The sequence below is a fragment of the Podarcis filfolensis genome (genome assembly GCF_964270895.1).
Source record: "Podarcis filfolensis genome assembly, chromosome: 2".
Taxonomy (NCBI): Eukaryota; Metazoa; Chordata; class Lepidosauria; order Squamata; family Lacertidae; genus Podarcis; species Podarcis filfolensis.
Window position 1 is genome coordinate 61,538,702 of NC_139605.1, and position 15,756 is coordinate 61,554,457.

General features: G+C 44.8%; 1 protein-coding gene across 3 annotated transcripts in view; it reads right to left on the reverse strand.

The window, feature by feature from the left end:
- The window catches only part of LOC310757982 (proton-coupled amino acid transporter 1-like), a 44,683-nt gene extending 29,392 nt beyond the window's left edge, over window positions 1-15,291 (reverse strand). Inside the window, exons 1-8 of one of the 3 annotated variants that reach the window (XM_083603882.1) lie at window positions 15,086-15,291; window positions 9,696-9,843; window positions 7,691-7,781; window positions 4,713-4,801; window positions 4,025-4,120; window positions 2,880-2,964; window positions 1,949-2,167; window positions 666-764 (exon numbers count right to left, since the gene is read on the reverse strand). In XM_083603882.1, coding sequence (XP_083460008.1) covers window positions 666-764; window positions 1,949-2,167; window positions 2,880-2,964; window positions 4,025-4,120; window positions 4,713-4,801; window positions 7,691-7,781; window positions 9,696-9,838 — 822 coding nt within the window. In that variant the 5' untranslated portion in view covers window positions 9,839-9,843; window positions 15,086-15,291. Of the gene's footprint in view, window positions 1-665; window positions 765-1,948; window positions 2,168-2,879; window positions 2,965-4,024; window positions 4,121-4,712; window positions 4,802-7,690; window positions 7,782-9,695; window positions 9,844-13,130; window positions 13,209-14,387; window positions 14,877-15,085 lie in introns of those variants that run through there. The other 2 variants (XM_083603883.1, XM_083603884.1) reach the window with 2 other exon arrangements.
- Between the last annotated feature and the right edge of the window lie 465 nt (window positions 15,292-15,756).

The window sequence follows — 15,756 nt, forward strand, 5'->3', positions numbered from 1 at the left end:
CTCTGAACCCTGGCCAATTTGTTGACATACTTCTCAACGAGAGAACTGAGAACTGAACTCAGTTGCTCCAGCTGTGACCTAACCAGTGCTGATTAGAAGTGTACTGTTGTGAATGCAATGCTTCTTCAGCTAATGCATCTCAGAATGGCGCCAGGAGCTCAGAAACAAGATCGCCACTGAACTAAATTGAAGCTAAAACCACTGCTCCATAAAAAGAGACAATTACCTGAGGAATAAAGGGAAGGATGGGAGAGATCAAACATTTTCCATTTTATCCCACTTTCCTCTAGCAAGCCAGCTCTGAAGGCCACGAAAATAAAGCTATGCAAGCAAGTCAACTCGCATACATCAGTTATGCGTCACAACAGCAAATACAAATTTTAAGCTAGAAAAAATAATAATCTAAAAGTGTTTGATCCCAGTACCTCAGACCAATTTTCTGCAGGCTTATCAATAGCCTGCAAAGGGAAACATGGACTCCCTCCAAAAACTGAGGCAACAAGAAAATATCTATGACTAGAATGCATAGATTGCCATCCCATATGTTCAGCAACTGATGCCTAAGTGCTACAGGGATTCACAGCACGCCAGGGAGCTGCTGCATCCAAACCCCTAATTAAATGTTTATGCAAAACAAGCCAAGCACACACAAGGGAAAGACTTACCACTCCAATGCCTTCGAAAGCAAAGATGGCTGTGCCAAAAAACAGAGGATAGGTCTTCCACTGGGACACCAGAGGCAGATGGGAAGGATCTGGGATGCCCTGGCAAAGGGCAAGAGAAAAGGTCATTTATATTTGAGAGAAAAGGGCCCAAAGACTTCCTTGGGGGAGTTCCGATAGGAGCATAGGAGCTGTTTCATCCCAACTGAGACCACTGGTCCATCTAGCCCAGTGCCCACAAAGGCTTTCACTGGTGCCCCCAAGCAGTTGCCCCCAGACTCTGAACTTTAATTTTTAAAGAGTGTTGTTGACCCTCCTAGGAAACTCATAGGAAGCAATTTCTGTGAAAGGTCAGTTAGTGTGGTGTGGCCACCTCGTATGTTTTTCCTGGTACCGAGGAATGTTCCCTGTTGTTATTAGTCAGCAACTCTCTCTGTGTGTGTGTGTGTGAGTTTGTGTAATCAGAAGTGGAAGAGCTTGATATCGAATTCTACCCTTTGCTTGCAAAGCATCAACTGTACCACATAGCTACTTTGTTTTTTATCTCACCCGTTCTGAGAGGAAATGTAGAATATCTAATATCTATCTACCACTCCTACACCCTACTCACAACAGAACTAATGCAAGGAAAAGCCAACCAACATTAAGAGAACTTGCCCATGTAACACTATGCTTATTCCTAAACTTGCCTAACACATTACTAATATCAATTCTGCTACACTAGCGGTGGCTAATCTTTTGGGCCTAACAAAGTGTTCTCTCTCTCTCTCTCTCTCTCTCTCTCTCTCTCTCTCTCTCTCCCCCCCCCCCCCCGCCCCCTTGTGTTCAACCCATAGCAAAAGCATTCTGCTTCTTCCTATACATCAGGAAAGGTGAGCTTCCAGCCTTCTAGATGTTGTTGAACTTAAAAAAATAATCTAACTCTTTGCCCTTTTTCCTAGGCCAGAATTCTCCTCAAAATACAAAAAGGCTTGGTTTTTAACCTCTTCATCTTCACCTTTCAACTGAAGCGAAACACATTTTGCTTGCCATTCTCTGTTGAAATTTAAATCATAAGCCAGTTAAGGCAGAAACCTGTCTTGTTGTTTACTTATTCTATATAGCACTATGTACATTGAGGGTGCTATATTAAAATGGAAACACTCCATCCAAGGGGCTGTGCTGACCTTGGAGCTGCAGGAACCTCCTCTGATGGCTCACCTACAATTGCAGGAGGCCCTGCAAAATGGCGCCACCATTGCTACAGGGAAATTCTGAAGAGATTCCACACTGATCTTTGTACATACCCTCACAATGTACTGGTATATCATTATCAGGCTGCTCAGCATGAGAAGGTTGGCCAGCATGGAGAAAATGGAAAGGAACTTGAGATTCTGGATAAAGACGAGCAATATCACAAATGGCAACAAGGACAGGATGTATAACTGGGAGCTCATAGTTGGAGCCAATATCGAAGTTTCATTGGCACTGCAGTCGTTGGTTGTGCCATTGGCCGCAGATATCACCTAAGGATCAAGAGAAGAAGAAAAAGAGGAAGAGGAAGAGGAAGAAGAAGAAGAAGAAGAAGGTTGAATGGGTGATTAACAAGCAAGTGGTTTTTGCTTGATTTGTAAGCCCTAGGCTCTGTGGTTTAGACCACAGCGCCACCCACATTTTACCAGTATGAAAGGGCTTTTAAGCACCCTGACTTGCTTGGAAGCAAGGATCTCTCCATGTGATGGCTCCAGTTGCTCTCACAAGATCTTGCGGGTCGTCTGAGCTCCCACAAGATCTCATGGGAGCATCCCAGACCCAGGGTGCAGAGAAGGCCCTGCTTCCCAAGCAAGGCAGAGAACTTGTGTTTATATAATTTGCATGTGCAGGTACACAACCACAGGGTGCCTGTTGGGTACATCACCCTATTCCAGGCCAAATACAGGGGCAACATATTATCCAACAGGTCTAAGGCAAGACCAAGCCTGATATGCAAGAGGGTCCTGAGTTTTGTATATCATAGCTAAGCCATGCATTTGTCACAAATTAAAAGGAGAATAAGAAGGGTTGGGGTTTTTTACCAGCTAGGACAGCTCTAGTCGTAGAAACAAGTCCCTTCTCTGCCAGTCTTAGCATTTTCTACTAATTACAGCAGTAATGAAGATGCAAAGATCTCTTAAATCCCTGAATTCTCAACTATGCTGCCTGTAGACAAAAGAACCAGTAAATTATCTATAGACTTACCTGTCTCAGATTGTCAGCTAGGAATACAAAATATACGCAGCAGAACCCCAGTTGAGTGATAATCAAGAAAAAACCAATCAGGTACCTGAAAAATAATGAATTATAGCAATTCAGTCTAAATCAGTGGTTGCCAACCTTTTTTGGCCATGCCCCAACCAAGCATTTCTAAAATCTAGATCCCCCCACTCTGTGACATATAATTCTTATTATTCAAAAATGAACTCCTACTCACTTGGAGAAAGCCTAAAAGGCCATTAACTGTTAATAACTCCTTGAATTGCTCCTCCTTAAAAATCAAATTGCCCCCCTGCTGGGCATGTGCCCCATGTTGGGGACCACAGGTCTAAATAGATAAATTCAGCATTCAGCACTAGTGTCAGAACTCCAACTTCAAGTTTTTAAAAAGCCCTCATGGTTTCAGAAATTTGAAAGCTTATTTGCCAAAAGGGACGTCAATGGCACTAGTAGATTTGTTTTTTATGTTTTTTATTATAATGGTTACCAAGTTAATATATAAATGTTTTCTGAAGACCCAGTCAAGTTTTTCATATTTAGAAAGCTGATTTCATAGCAAGAACTTTGCAGAATAAATGCAACATACCTGATCAATCATCTACCATCTGCCAAATATATGAGATCTACACATTCTGTGCCAAACAGGCCAGTTTTTACTTAAGCATGCATTTATAGGCCATATTTGTTTGAGCAGCTCCCAGGTGGGTTACATACAGCTTAATGCAACTAAGTCACATAATGCTTATAAATCATTAAGCCAACAATAAAAACCATGGGGGTGGGGACACAACCATGAACTTTTGCAATGAATGAGCACCTCCCCGCTCCATGAAGGAAATGTTTTAAAAGCATTGTTAAACAGAACATTTGTCTCTCCCGCTGCCGTCACTACCCCCCCACACACACACACTTAAGATGCTAAAGAGATTGAGGGGGGTCAAATCTGTGTCCTTTCAAATGTTGTCTGATTCCAACTCCCATCAGCCCAAGTGGCATAGCCAATGCTCAGGAATGATGAGAGCTGCATCCTTCCAGACGTCGCTGTAATGGTTCCCTAGCCTCTTCCACATGCACAAGCTGCTTACGCCCAGACTCACACCTCCAGCAAAGCAACTAAGGTGAGCAAGTACCTTCCCCAGATGGAGTGAGCCCTAAGCCACGCAACGGGGCTGGCTTCCAGTCCATGCATCACAGCATCGCCATAATCCACAAATCGTTTCTGATGCCTATTTGAAAAGAAAGGGGACAAAAGGACACATGAGCAAGGAGCAAGAAGGGAGAAAATGAAGACAATTTGGAAGCCTCTCAGACTGTTTGCTGCCCAACGCTAGGCCTCAAGTCTTGGGTGGGCTTGAGTGAGACTCAAAGAAAACTTGCCTGTCACACACTTTCATCAACTTGGTTCATGTTAGGTGTGTGTGTGTGTGAGAGAGAGAGAGAGAGAGAGTAAGTGGGCCTTGACAGAGAAAGGCAAGCTACCTTGGGCTCTGGAGAGGGAGAGAGGCAAAAGCTGGATGCTCTTTTTGCTTCCCCTCCTAAGTATTTTGTCTTGGACCCCCCTGAAAGCACTGTCCCATCCAGGGATAGAAGGATCCTAAGAAGAGTTTGGTGGCAGCCTACCTGAAAGCCTCTGGTACAACTAGTCTACCCAGACTGGCAGTCATGGAAGGAAGGGAATGGAAGCCAGCGTCCTCCGTCCCCCGCCCCAAGTTCCATTACGTTCAAAGAATGGGAACGGAATATAAAGAGGGATGTCACTGACAGGCAAGGCAAATTCATGTTCTTTGAGGAATAACAGTAGTCGGAGTTTCTTCTTACTTGTTGCAGAAGTGGTGAGCACACTTAACCAGCATCTGCATGCAGTGCACCGCAATTATTCCAATCCCAAGCAAGCTGAGAGGACCCATCTAAACAGCGCAAGAAAGAGAAGAGCGTTAGGAGTACACTCTTGTGGCTGAAGAGAGAAATGCAAGTTCTCATTTCAGTAAACCCAACCGAAGCCACTCGTCAGAAAGAGAAGCTCACGCTCTCCAAGAGGTTTGTTTCCGTGGGACTTACCATCATCGGGTTGACAATGATAGAATATAGCATGTGCGTGTGTTCTTGTATCTTGTAATTCTTACAACAGGAATGGGAAAGTCATGGCCCAGGAGATGTTGCTACGACTACCATCAGCCTCAGCCACCACGGCCAATGGCCAGGGATGATGGCATTGTAGGCCAATGCCATATGGAGGGCCTTTGGTTTCCCATTCCTGGCTTACACACCACCTTGTGTGGCAACTTAACATTGCAGGTGGGAGGCTACCAGATCTGGCTTGTCTGGATGGCTATGTTATGCCTCCACCATCGGAGACAGTCTGCCTCTGAAGAGCACAAATGGGGAGAGTGTTTTTGTTCACTAGTCCTACTTATGGGCTTCCCACAGGCAGCTGGTTGGCCAACGTGGTAAGAGGAGGCTGGATTAGTCTGATCTGGCAAGGCTCTTCTTCTTCAATACTAGTTGATGACCTAAATCACATTTGAACTGGGACTTCCTGACTGACAACTTAGTCACTCAGCCACTATGTTGCACCAACTCGAATGGAGCATAGAGGTCTGCGTAAATGAGAGGAGCTCTGAAGATGGGCATCAAGTGGTCCAGTTACCACAGTAATCAAGAAAGGAACGGAAAGGGCCTGGTGTCTTGGCAAAGGCCATTTCCCCTCATTATGGCACTGATAGGTTTCATCTTTTGGGAAGACACACAGCTCAGCCTTCCACTTGCAGGAGGAAAGTCCATTTTCTGCCAGCAGTGCTGAAGAAGGACAACCACCTCCTGCTCACTGCTGGCTAGGAAGGACCCTTTGTTAGAGGCTCTTCCTACACTTCACGGGCAAACCAAGAGCAGCAGAACATCAGCAGCTCAGGAGGAGGCGGCCACTTGATAGATCAAGGGCTAAGGAGGAGGACTAGAACAAGGATAAGGAAGGGGGGAACGAAATCTCTTCTTAATGCGCAGGCTCTTTGCCTCACACGGTTGGGGTGGAAGGTGCATGCACCAAACGCAATCACAGAGGTGCTGGTGCTTCAAAATGGAAGCGTCTGAGGTTCCACTGTTAAGTAGAGAGGGCACTAGTTGTTTGTGCATGCCTATTGCTTTATTTAAACACAACTATATCCTGAAGAAACTCTTTTCAGCCCTATTTCACTTTTTTCACCTGAAAAAGTTCCAGGCTCTCAGTTTCTTCTATGACTTCTCTGTTGGCTCCTTTTGGTTCTTGTTTTCTGATCTGACCATTCCTCCTTGGAAACAGGACGTGTGCAAAAGGCAGCTCACAATCCAGCCACGCTTAAGTGCCACTCTCAGCCAATTTCACTGGGAGAGTTACGTACCTGCCCCGGTCCTTTCCACTCCCTTTTCCAAATTGCCTTGTTTGCTGGTAAGCCCGTGGGTAGAGTTTGTTCTTTTTAACTCAAGTTATTTACGGTATCAAGCACTTAGGATTTAAAAACAATAAATATTACAGATTAACTTGTTTGTGGCTAAAATATTGCTAATAGCTTGTGTGTAGCTAACATAAATTCTTTTGTATACAGTATCTCGTAATATGAAATTAGAACTATTTTGATGCAACATAACTTAATTGCAGTTTTCATCATCTTGATTATGTGTCCCTGAAGAACCTTGTTGTGTTGGAAGAATCACAGAACTGCAGGGTTGGAAGGGACCCTGAGGGTCATCTAGTCAGGCCCCCTGCAATGCAGGAATCTCAGCTAAAGCATCCATGACAGATGGACATCCAACCTCTGCTGAAGAAACCTTCCAGGAACCTCTAATGGGAGTCTAGCAGCTCTCACGGCCAGATAGTTTCTCCTGCTTATGCCCACATTGCATATCCTAGAAGAAAGTTAGGGAGCATAATTTCCACCCACTTGAGGAAATTTTTTTTTAGGTTATGGCCTACATACATCTAATACCTAAGCAATGTTACAAAACAGAGAGTAGATCTGTTGCTCAGGCTGGGCTGGGCTGCTGTTGCATAATGTACAAACAGGCACTTCCCTGCTGCTGTGGGGACTTACTAGTAGAACAGGAAGGAGAGAACCCCGATAATGTTTTTGGCTTAGATGTTTTGGATGGCTCCTTTGAAATTGCTAGAAATCAGTTCTGTGGCTGAAGGCTTCCATTTATTTAAAAGGGCGGGTAGTCTTAGTACATGCTTTCTCTGTTCTGCTTGCAGCCTGAATTGAAGTAGGATGCTGGAGCTTGCTAAAAGCAGTCAAGGACTACTTCCCATGCTACAACTCTAATTAATGAAGAAATTGCTCCCTTGATTTCTTCCATTCTTTCCTTTGATTCTCCCTCCCACAGCGAGTGAATCGGTAACCAGATACAGGTACACAGAAAATGCATCAGCATCTCAATATACATAGTCTGATATAGAAGAAAGGAAGAAAAGGAAAAAAGGAATGGGGAGAAGTTACCCACAGATTTCATTTCACCTTTGCTGTCTTGGTGATTCTTCCATGCCCACCAGAAAATGAATGTGCAGCTTACCAACTGCTAGTGATTAGATTATTTTGTGACTGTGGTAGCCCAACTAAGATTAGAACCGAGAGTTCAGATCTTAGTGATGATGGGAGTTGTAGTCCAAAAATATATGGAACCCCACAGGTTCCCTCTTCTGTCCTAAGCCATCAGCACAAACGTCATTTGTCAAACAATGAAACCTGCAAGGTCATCTTGCCTTGTACAAAAGCTGGCTGAGAGTGACCACAGAATCTGAGCAACTGGAACAAATGCAAAAGTCTTACCACAATGCCAGCATTTTTGATGGCCAGTGGGAGCCCCAGCAGGCCGGTACCAATGTTGCCTTTCAAAAGGTGTATTAAGGTTTGAAACCATCTGAGGAGAAAACAAATGAAGAAAGCCATCAATAAAGTTCAATGGAGCATCCCTATTTCTCCCCTATGTCTCCCTATTTCTTCCCAGTGAGACAGTGAATTGTACATAATCTGAGAAACTAATTTCAATTGTGGTTTAAACTCCATGCAAAATTTAAGATATAATTAAGGATTAGGATGCACTAATGGACAAGCTGAAAAACTGATGCTGTTATTAACTTATATTTGAACTTACTTGTTTATTTCCACTCAGAAGATGTGGTTAATAAAAATAAAAGGCCAACTAACATCTTTTTTATTTTTTACTTTTACTAACATATTTTATAAACTTCGTAGTAACAAAGAACCATCATGATTAAGATAATGTGGACAAAATAAAAAAGGTAAAGAAGTAGGAAAGATGGAGGTGGGTTAAGTTCATTTGAAAGAAGGCAAAACAGATGAATCTTCACTAGACACTTATAAGGTTTTGATGCATTAGACAAGCCTCTCTAGAGAGGCAGCTGCATAAACCACCAAGAGAACTGAATTTTGGGGCATACAATCTTATTCCAGGTCTTACATTTAGAGCCGAATAATTCCCATTAGTCTTCTCTCACAAGGTAGAACAGAATATATGGAAGAAGACACTCTTTAAGGGTAACCCAGGCCAAGCTTTAAGCAATCAAACACATTTAGTGTAGTCTGGAAACAAATCAGTGGGAAGTGTAGCTCATGAGCAACTAGTCTCACATGCTTCTGGCAGCTGGCAGCATTCTAGACCAGCTGAGATTTCTAGAGTACACAGAGCATGCTATCAGGACATATCACAGCCTTCAGAACAGCGGTCAGATCTTTCGTCTACAGCAGGGATAGTCAGCATGGTGCCTTCCAGATGCTGTTGGACTACAACTATCAGCGCCAGCTGGCATAGACAGTGTACACGGATTATAGATGCTGTGGTCCAACATCACTTGTAAGGCTACCATGTTGTCTCTCTCTAGCCTGCAGGAAAGGTGAATCAACTGGTGAATCAACTGAAGCTGTAAAAACAAACTCCAGGCTGCAGGTAGGACCCAGCTCTGAAGCTTCCTCTAAGTTCTTCAACGGATTAACCAGCTGCACCTGAAACTCCTTTTGTGTGGGAAAAGGGTGATAAGAACAATAGCCAGGGCAAAGAGCAAAATAACATACGATATAAGTTAGAGATGTTTCGGTCATTTGAATGAAGAACTATGAAATCAAATACTTTTTGAGGCTGGGAAGCGTTGCCTTTTCTCCTGGAAACTAACACAAATTTATTGCATTTCTCTACAGCAAAGTCTTGGTTTGCTCCTGCACATAACTGTTACTGATCAGGGACACCAAGCCTGGGACTTCAAGGAACCCAATACATAAACAGAGAGCAAAGCAAAGCAGGGCTCATTATTTTAATTGGTTTCAGTACACCGAACGTGGGCAGAGGGCAGGTTTTCCAAGTTCAGAGTAGCCCAGAGGAAGTAATGTAGATGTGTAATGCATCTTGGAAAAAAGGTGTGCTTGCAAATCATGGAGTCCTGCGGAAATAAAGGGGCCAGAAAATTTATAGAGCCCTGGTCTTAAATAATCTGAAACTTCACAATAATCTTGGTGGACTGGATTCATGCATCCGAGGGTCTAAGAAGTGCCCGAACTTACCCACAAGTGACATAACTGCTAGATGAAAGAAGAATTTGGGTTCAAGTCTGAATGCTTACGCCCAACAAACTTAGCAAACTTAGCCATGCATAAGTGGTGCATATGATTACTCTCTAAGGGGTCTTTTTGTATTTATGTCCTGGATAAAGCCTTACATGATGCAATGTCCACTAATTTTATCTCCCTCTCACCTCATTGAAAGCAATTTGTCTGTGCAACAGCAAGCAAACAGATTCCGATGAAGAGCACAATCACTTACGTTGTCCCGTTTGCCTCTCCAAACCGCTGATAGGAAGACGGGCTGGAAAAGTTGCTCAAGCCCTCGGGAGGGCTACCATCCGGAGACGCTTCTGTGGAGCTGTAGTCATTGTAGTCTTCACTGCGCAACCGCCTGGTGGACATTGTGGCTATGGGAGAAGAAGCATTAGAAATCACAGCCCCTGCCAGCTCAATGCTTCCTCCCAGGGCTGCATCCATCGCATGAGGTTTCTCTGGATGGGACATTGCTGCAGCACAAGTGCCCTGCTCTGATCCCGTGGAGCAGGTGCTGCCAGGGAGAGTTATTATATAGTGGCACACCTCCTGACCTACGCAGGAGGAGTTGCAACAGGAGCAACCTCAGAGGAGAACTCCAGATCAGAGGAGTGCTTTAGCACCAGCACTTAGCTATAATTATCACTGGAGTCAAATAGTAACACTGTCAAAGTCCGGGACACCCACACTTTCCCCCTGAAGGCAAAACCGAGAGAGCCACTCTTGATTTCTTCAGCCATCGCCGCTACCTTGAACGTTATCAGTACAGGTATCCAAACTTAGCTGCCGAATTTGTGTTGGTTCCCCGTCCCCCGCAATCAGAATAAGAGGCACATTAGAAGTCAGCACCTATTTCCTGAATCCTGCAATTTGCCCCGAGTGATACTGCTGAAAAACCAAAAAAGGGGGCGGGGGCTTTTTCTATCACCCAGGTTAAAGAGGTGGGCTTAGATTTCAGGAAAAAGAAACTGTTCATGCAAAGAACTGAAAGTTTTGCTTCCTCTTCCATGCACACTGATCAACTTGGGTACCTTTTTAAAACATTGCAGTGATTAACATCAGATACAGGCTCCCACATGTTTCTAGGTTAAGCAGGTAAATCCTACAGTACTTTCACCTACGAAGACTGTGATCTATCTCAACCTCTGCCAAGGTGATGTCCTTCAGTTGTTTCACACTACAACTCCCATCAGCCTCAGCCAGCAAGGCCGATGGGAGCTGTTGTCCCTAAACAGAGGGGCTGATGGGAGCTGTAGTATGAAACACCTGGAAGGCACCAGATTGGCAAAGGTCAATTCAGCTATTCCTGTTCTTCCTAGACACCTCCTGCTGCTAAAATATACCTTTCCATTGGGAAATAAAATGCAAAAAAACATCAACAGATGCTACTCAACACCTTTCTTTTTCTCTTTTGGAAATGATAACCATAGCTGTCAACTTTTCCCTTTTCTTGCGAGGAATGCTATTCGGAATAAGGGAATTTCCCTTTAAAAAAGGGAAACGTTGACAGCTATGATGATAACTGATACTCAGTCTGCTTTAGACTGGATGAAATGAAGTTCACTGTGGAGATTGAGAACTTCTTTCTTGGCTTCCCTCCCCCTCCAAGCTTTTATGGTTTTTGATTTCCAAGAAAACAGTTTTAGCGAGTCTGGTGGTTCCTTGTGATTTTAGGAGCAACAAACTACAAATATGTCAGTAGGCTTGATGCATATAAGTGGCATGACTAATAAGGACTAACTAAGAGGGAGGCACACCCATTGAACCTGTGGGCCACGCATTGCCTTGTCGCACAGGGTGGGGGAGCGGGACCAAAATTTGACACACACATGCCCTCATGCTGCCTTCCCAAAAGCAGCTAAGCAAGGTGCAGGGATTTGGGAAGCAGGTGCAAGGCTCTGGCAGGGTCCTAAACCCCTCCCACCTTCCTCCCAAAAAGAAAAGTGCTTACCAGGCTTTGGGAAGGAAGTGGGAGGACTCTAGGACCTTGTCAGAGCTCTCATGCTTCCTTCCCAAAGCCCAGCACCTCCTTACCTGACTTTGGGAGGGGAGCATGAGGGCTGCCAGTGGTCAAATGTTGCCAAGGGCTGCCAAAAGAAGCCTAGAGAGCCACATGTTGGACTGCCTTGCTTCAGACCTACTATTCCCAGTGCTTCAAACCGGTTTAGAGGATCAAAAACCTATTTTGTGATTCTCTGTTCTCTCCTTCCAAAGACATAAATTCTCTCCCGTTATTCAGAGTTAGTGATAAACGACGGTTTGCCATTACAGCCAAATGATAGTTTGTACAACTAGAAAGAGGAAAGAATGAGAAAGTGGAATACTCATTCATGTACCACCAAATCATGGTTTTCCGTTACGGTACATCTATCTGAGCCATTGGTTAAGAAGAATTTAAAAGATTTTTTTTTCTATTTTATGTCCATGCAGCCCATACAGTTCCATATACACATAATGTGTGAAGCAAATGAGTCATATATTTAATTAACAACAGTTTCTGTAGGTTCACTTCCCTTAGGTATTATAAGTTCTAATGTGACTTGAAATGTGTCAAGATTTTGGACTGCCTGGTGCAAGTTTTTTGATATTTTTTGCTGCTGTTCTGCAGGAATTTGTCTGGCACCTATTCTGCTTTATATTAATATGTTTCTTTCACTCTTCAGCATAGGCTTATCTTGCTGTAACGCAAATGCAGTGCCAGTAGTAATTATCTAATTTATTTATCTGGATTTCTATTCCAACAGCTCATATCTTGAACCTGCAATAGAAACGTACTACAGAATACACCTCAGAAATATGCAAGCTATGCAAATGCATAGTATAGAGATAAGTTTTCCGTGTCATTCACATATGCACACTGTACACAGAATGGAATGGAAGTTTCAGTTTCATCACTGAATTCTCCCCAAAACAATTGTTGCACCATCTCAGCTGAATTTAACATACATTCAGAATATTCCAATAACCTGCCACTGCCAAAAGATATTAAACATGGAGCAATCTCAGCCTATTCACCAAAAATGGACCCTAAACTCTATCCTTTTTTGCAATTGTAAAAGGCTACAATTTCCAACCTTTATATAACAAAGCAAACCCTAGTTGCGCAGAGCCTAACAACTTAAGCTGCAAGCTGTTGTGCACAAAGAAAACTCTTGCACAAAGTAGTCCAAGTACAGATAATTACACAGCAATAGCTGTGTACTCCCTCCTATCCCACTAGATATATCATAGCTGAAGCAGAACACTCAGCAACTAGGTATTAGAGTCTGAGTACTGCAAGGCACTGATAATCACTCTCTTATTCTCCTATCCACCCTGGCATAATGCCATCCTATAATTACCCCATCAATAGGTAGTGGGGTTCTTCTCTTTTGAAAACTAGCCAGGGAAACTAGCCAGGAAAAAGTCTCCTCCCCACTGATGGCATGGATTAGATTAGAGTAGCAGGAAGCACAAGAGGCCAATTCCACTACAATCAACAAGAACAGCTAGAGGAGGTGAGACCTGGAAAAGTACTGGAGGAAGGGTTACAACCTCAGATGCAAGAAGAAAAAAATCACAGAACAGAGAGATCCTGAGAAGATATTGACATCATAACTGGTCATATACCTTAGTGAAAAATCAATCTTGACAACAGTACTGTAAAAAGAAAAAAGTTTACATAGCTTTGTTGTCTCCTAGGTGACTGCCTCCTAAGTACTGCAAAACAGCTGCATTATTGGTCCCAGTGCTTTTTATCTAAAAAAATGTTTAAGGGTACTCTCATTTTCCCACTCATATTGAAATACTGCCCCACAATGAGGCCAAACTTAGATTCACAAAACGTTTAGGGGTATGTGTACCCCTGCGTCCCCCCAGAAAATAAGCACGGATTGGTCCATTAAGCTTAGCAAAGAACTGAAAGCAGTTCTCCAAGGTTTGGGACATTTATTTTTCCCAGTCCTACCTGGATACCAACTGAAGCTGGGATCTTCCACATACAAATGTTGGGATTTGCCAGTGAGTTACGACCCCTTGCCAATTCTTTGATAATGCTGTCACTCACAGGGGCCTTCACTGAAGTGAATGCAAATATCTACTTGCCACGGAAAATCACAAGCTTGTGAATTGCTCCAGATTCTGTACTGCTTTTAATCACGACTTGGACTCTCCCTCCCCCCCCCAACCCCTGTCCTTCCTTTAGTTTTTCCCCAATTGTGTTTACTTTTATATCGCACTACAAATTGCTATGGTCCATTGCAGAGATTTCTTTTTCTTGTTTTTCTTCATTGGTTGTACTGTTAAGGATAAACCAAAACCAGCAATAGTAATAATATTTTGCAAGGAGTAAAGTAAAAAAAAAGAAAAAGAAAGTCTTGGAGAAGAATTGCCCATAACATACTTACATGACCACCCTTGTGTACACACAGTGTTCAAGTAGCTCCTAGAAGACAGCAGTTCAATGACAGCCCCAGTCCCTGGGGCATGCTTCCTTCCTCCCATTCTCACCTAAATTTAATTAACCTAGCAGTGTCTTTCTACTGAGCACTGTATCCCAAGCACTTACTGCTGAGAGATATTGTCTATGAGATTCAGCTGGCACTTCAAATCCACCATATATTTTCCGCCCGCTCCAACCTCTCTGCTGGACTACATTTCTTCACAGCTTTCCCAATCTACACTGGCTCCTCAGCAAGAAAACCTTCTTTTAGCAGATACTTCCACCTAACTTGCGTAACAACTGCAAAGTACCGGTAACTGGATTCCAGTTCTGCTATGCAACTTCCTCCACTTGGGCCCTCGCTTTCCCAAACAGAAATAACCTCTGTTTAGAACATGAAAATGACATCTCCGTGTGTAGTCATTTGCTGCAGCTACTAATTTGGACGTTGCAGCGTCCAAGCGCATTAAACAAAGAATAAAATTAAATGACACCTACCCAATTCGCAAGTGCAACCTTCTCTCCTCTGTTAAGCAGCTCTTGTTTCCCTCCTTCATGATTCCTGAACTGACACTCCAATGACTGCTACCCACCCACCCCAGCCCTGCAGGGCAAGCCAAACGTTATCCTTGGCAAAGAACAAAGTCACCCATGACATCTGCATGCTTAACGTTAAATCCAACAACATAACTCGTCCTCGCCAAGCATGCATCTCATGATCTAGCCTCTGACATGCCCTTTTCTGGGGTACGTTGTCTCGTGACCCATTCCAGATCTGTACTTATTCAAGATATTCAAGATCATAACAATAAACAAAAACAAAAACACGGCCAATCAATCCCTCCCTCCCACACTGATGCGCAAGCACATATGCAGCTGCACCTGACAGGCTCGAGCCCACACCTCTGCGCGCACCCCTTGGGCTGCGCACCTATCCTTGGAGCCGAGTCACTACACCACTTAACTTTGCTGCCTGGAGACATCTTCCGGCTTAGCATCTCCCCGTCGTGCAGCAGGGAACGCGCGTGGCCCCCTTTGCCAGGCTAAGTCCGCGCCCACTTAGGCTGGCACCAGCCCCAGCAACCCCCAGCGCCCGTCCCCCCCCCCCGTGCCAGCTTCCCCGCAAGCCTTGCAAACATCCCCGCTCTGACCAAGCGCGAGCTCCCCGCCCCCGCTCCATCGTCCCCATCACTCACCAGCCCCACCTCGGCAGGCAGGATCCTTATTCCGCCTTTCCCCTTTCACCGCCTTTCCATCTTGGACTCTTCCTGCGGCAGGTTATCTGACGGAACCGGCTTTGTATGCTCACGTGGCTCAGCCGGAGGCGCAGACGTCACGCCGAACTCTTCCAGCCCAGGGTGGGGATTTCTCCGAAGCTGCCGGTTTCCACTTCCGCCCGGACAAGGAGGGCTGCTGGGGATAACGCGCGTGCGCAGCGGCGAAGCCGGAGCATCGCCTGGGTTGGACGGCGAGGCTGCTGCCTGTTAGGCGCGCCTCCTAGAGGGCAGCGCCAGAAAGGAACTCTACCAGGGTTGTTCAAACTTGGATTCCCCCCCCCCCCAGCCGTTGTTGGACTACCACTCCCATCACCCTTGACCACTGGGGCCTGCTATCGAGGGCTGATGGGAGTTGTAGTCCCACAACAGCTGGAGACCCCAAGCTGGCTAGCCAGCCCCAGAGTGGGAAGTAGCGCCTCTCGAGAGCAGGGGCGTTTGAGGTGACCGGCAATTGCAGAAGCCCCACCGGGTCGTCGCCGTCGCCTTCGCCTTCTTTGCATCTGGTCCTGGAGTTGGGACCTTGAGGGTCATCTAGCCCAACCCTCACGAAGTTCATCTTTTGCCTAACGTGGGGCTTGAACCCACAGCCC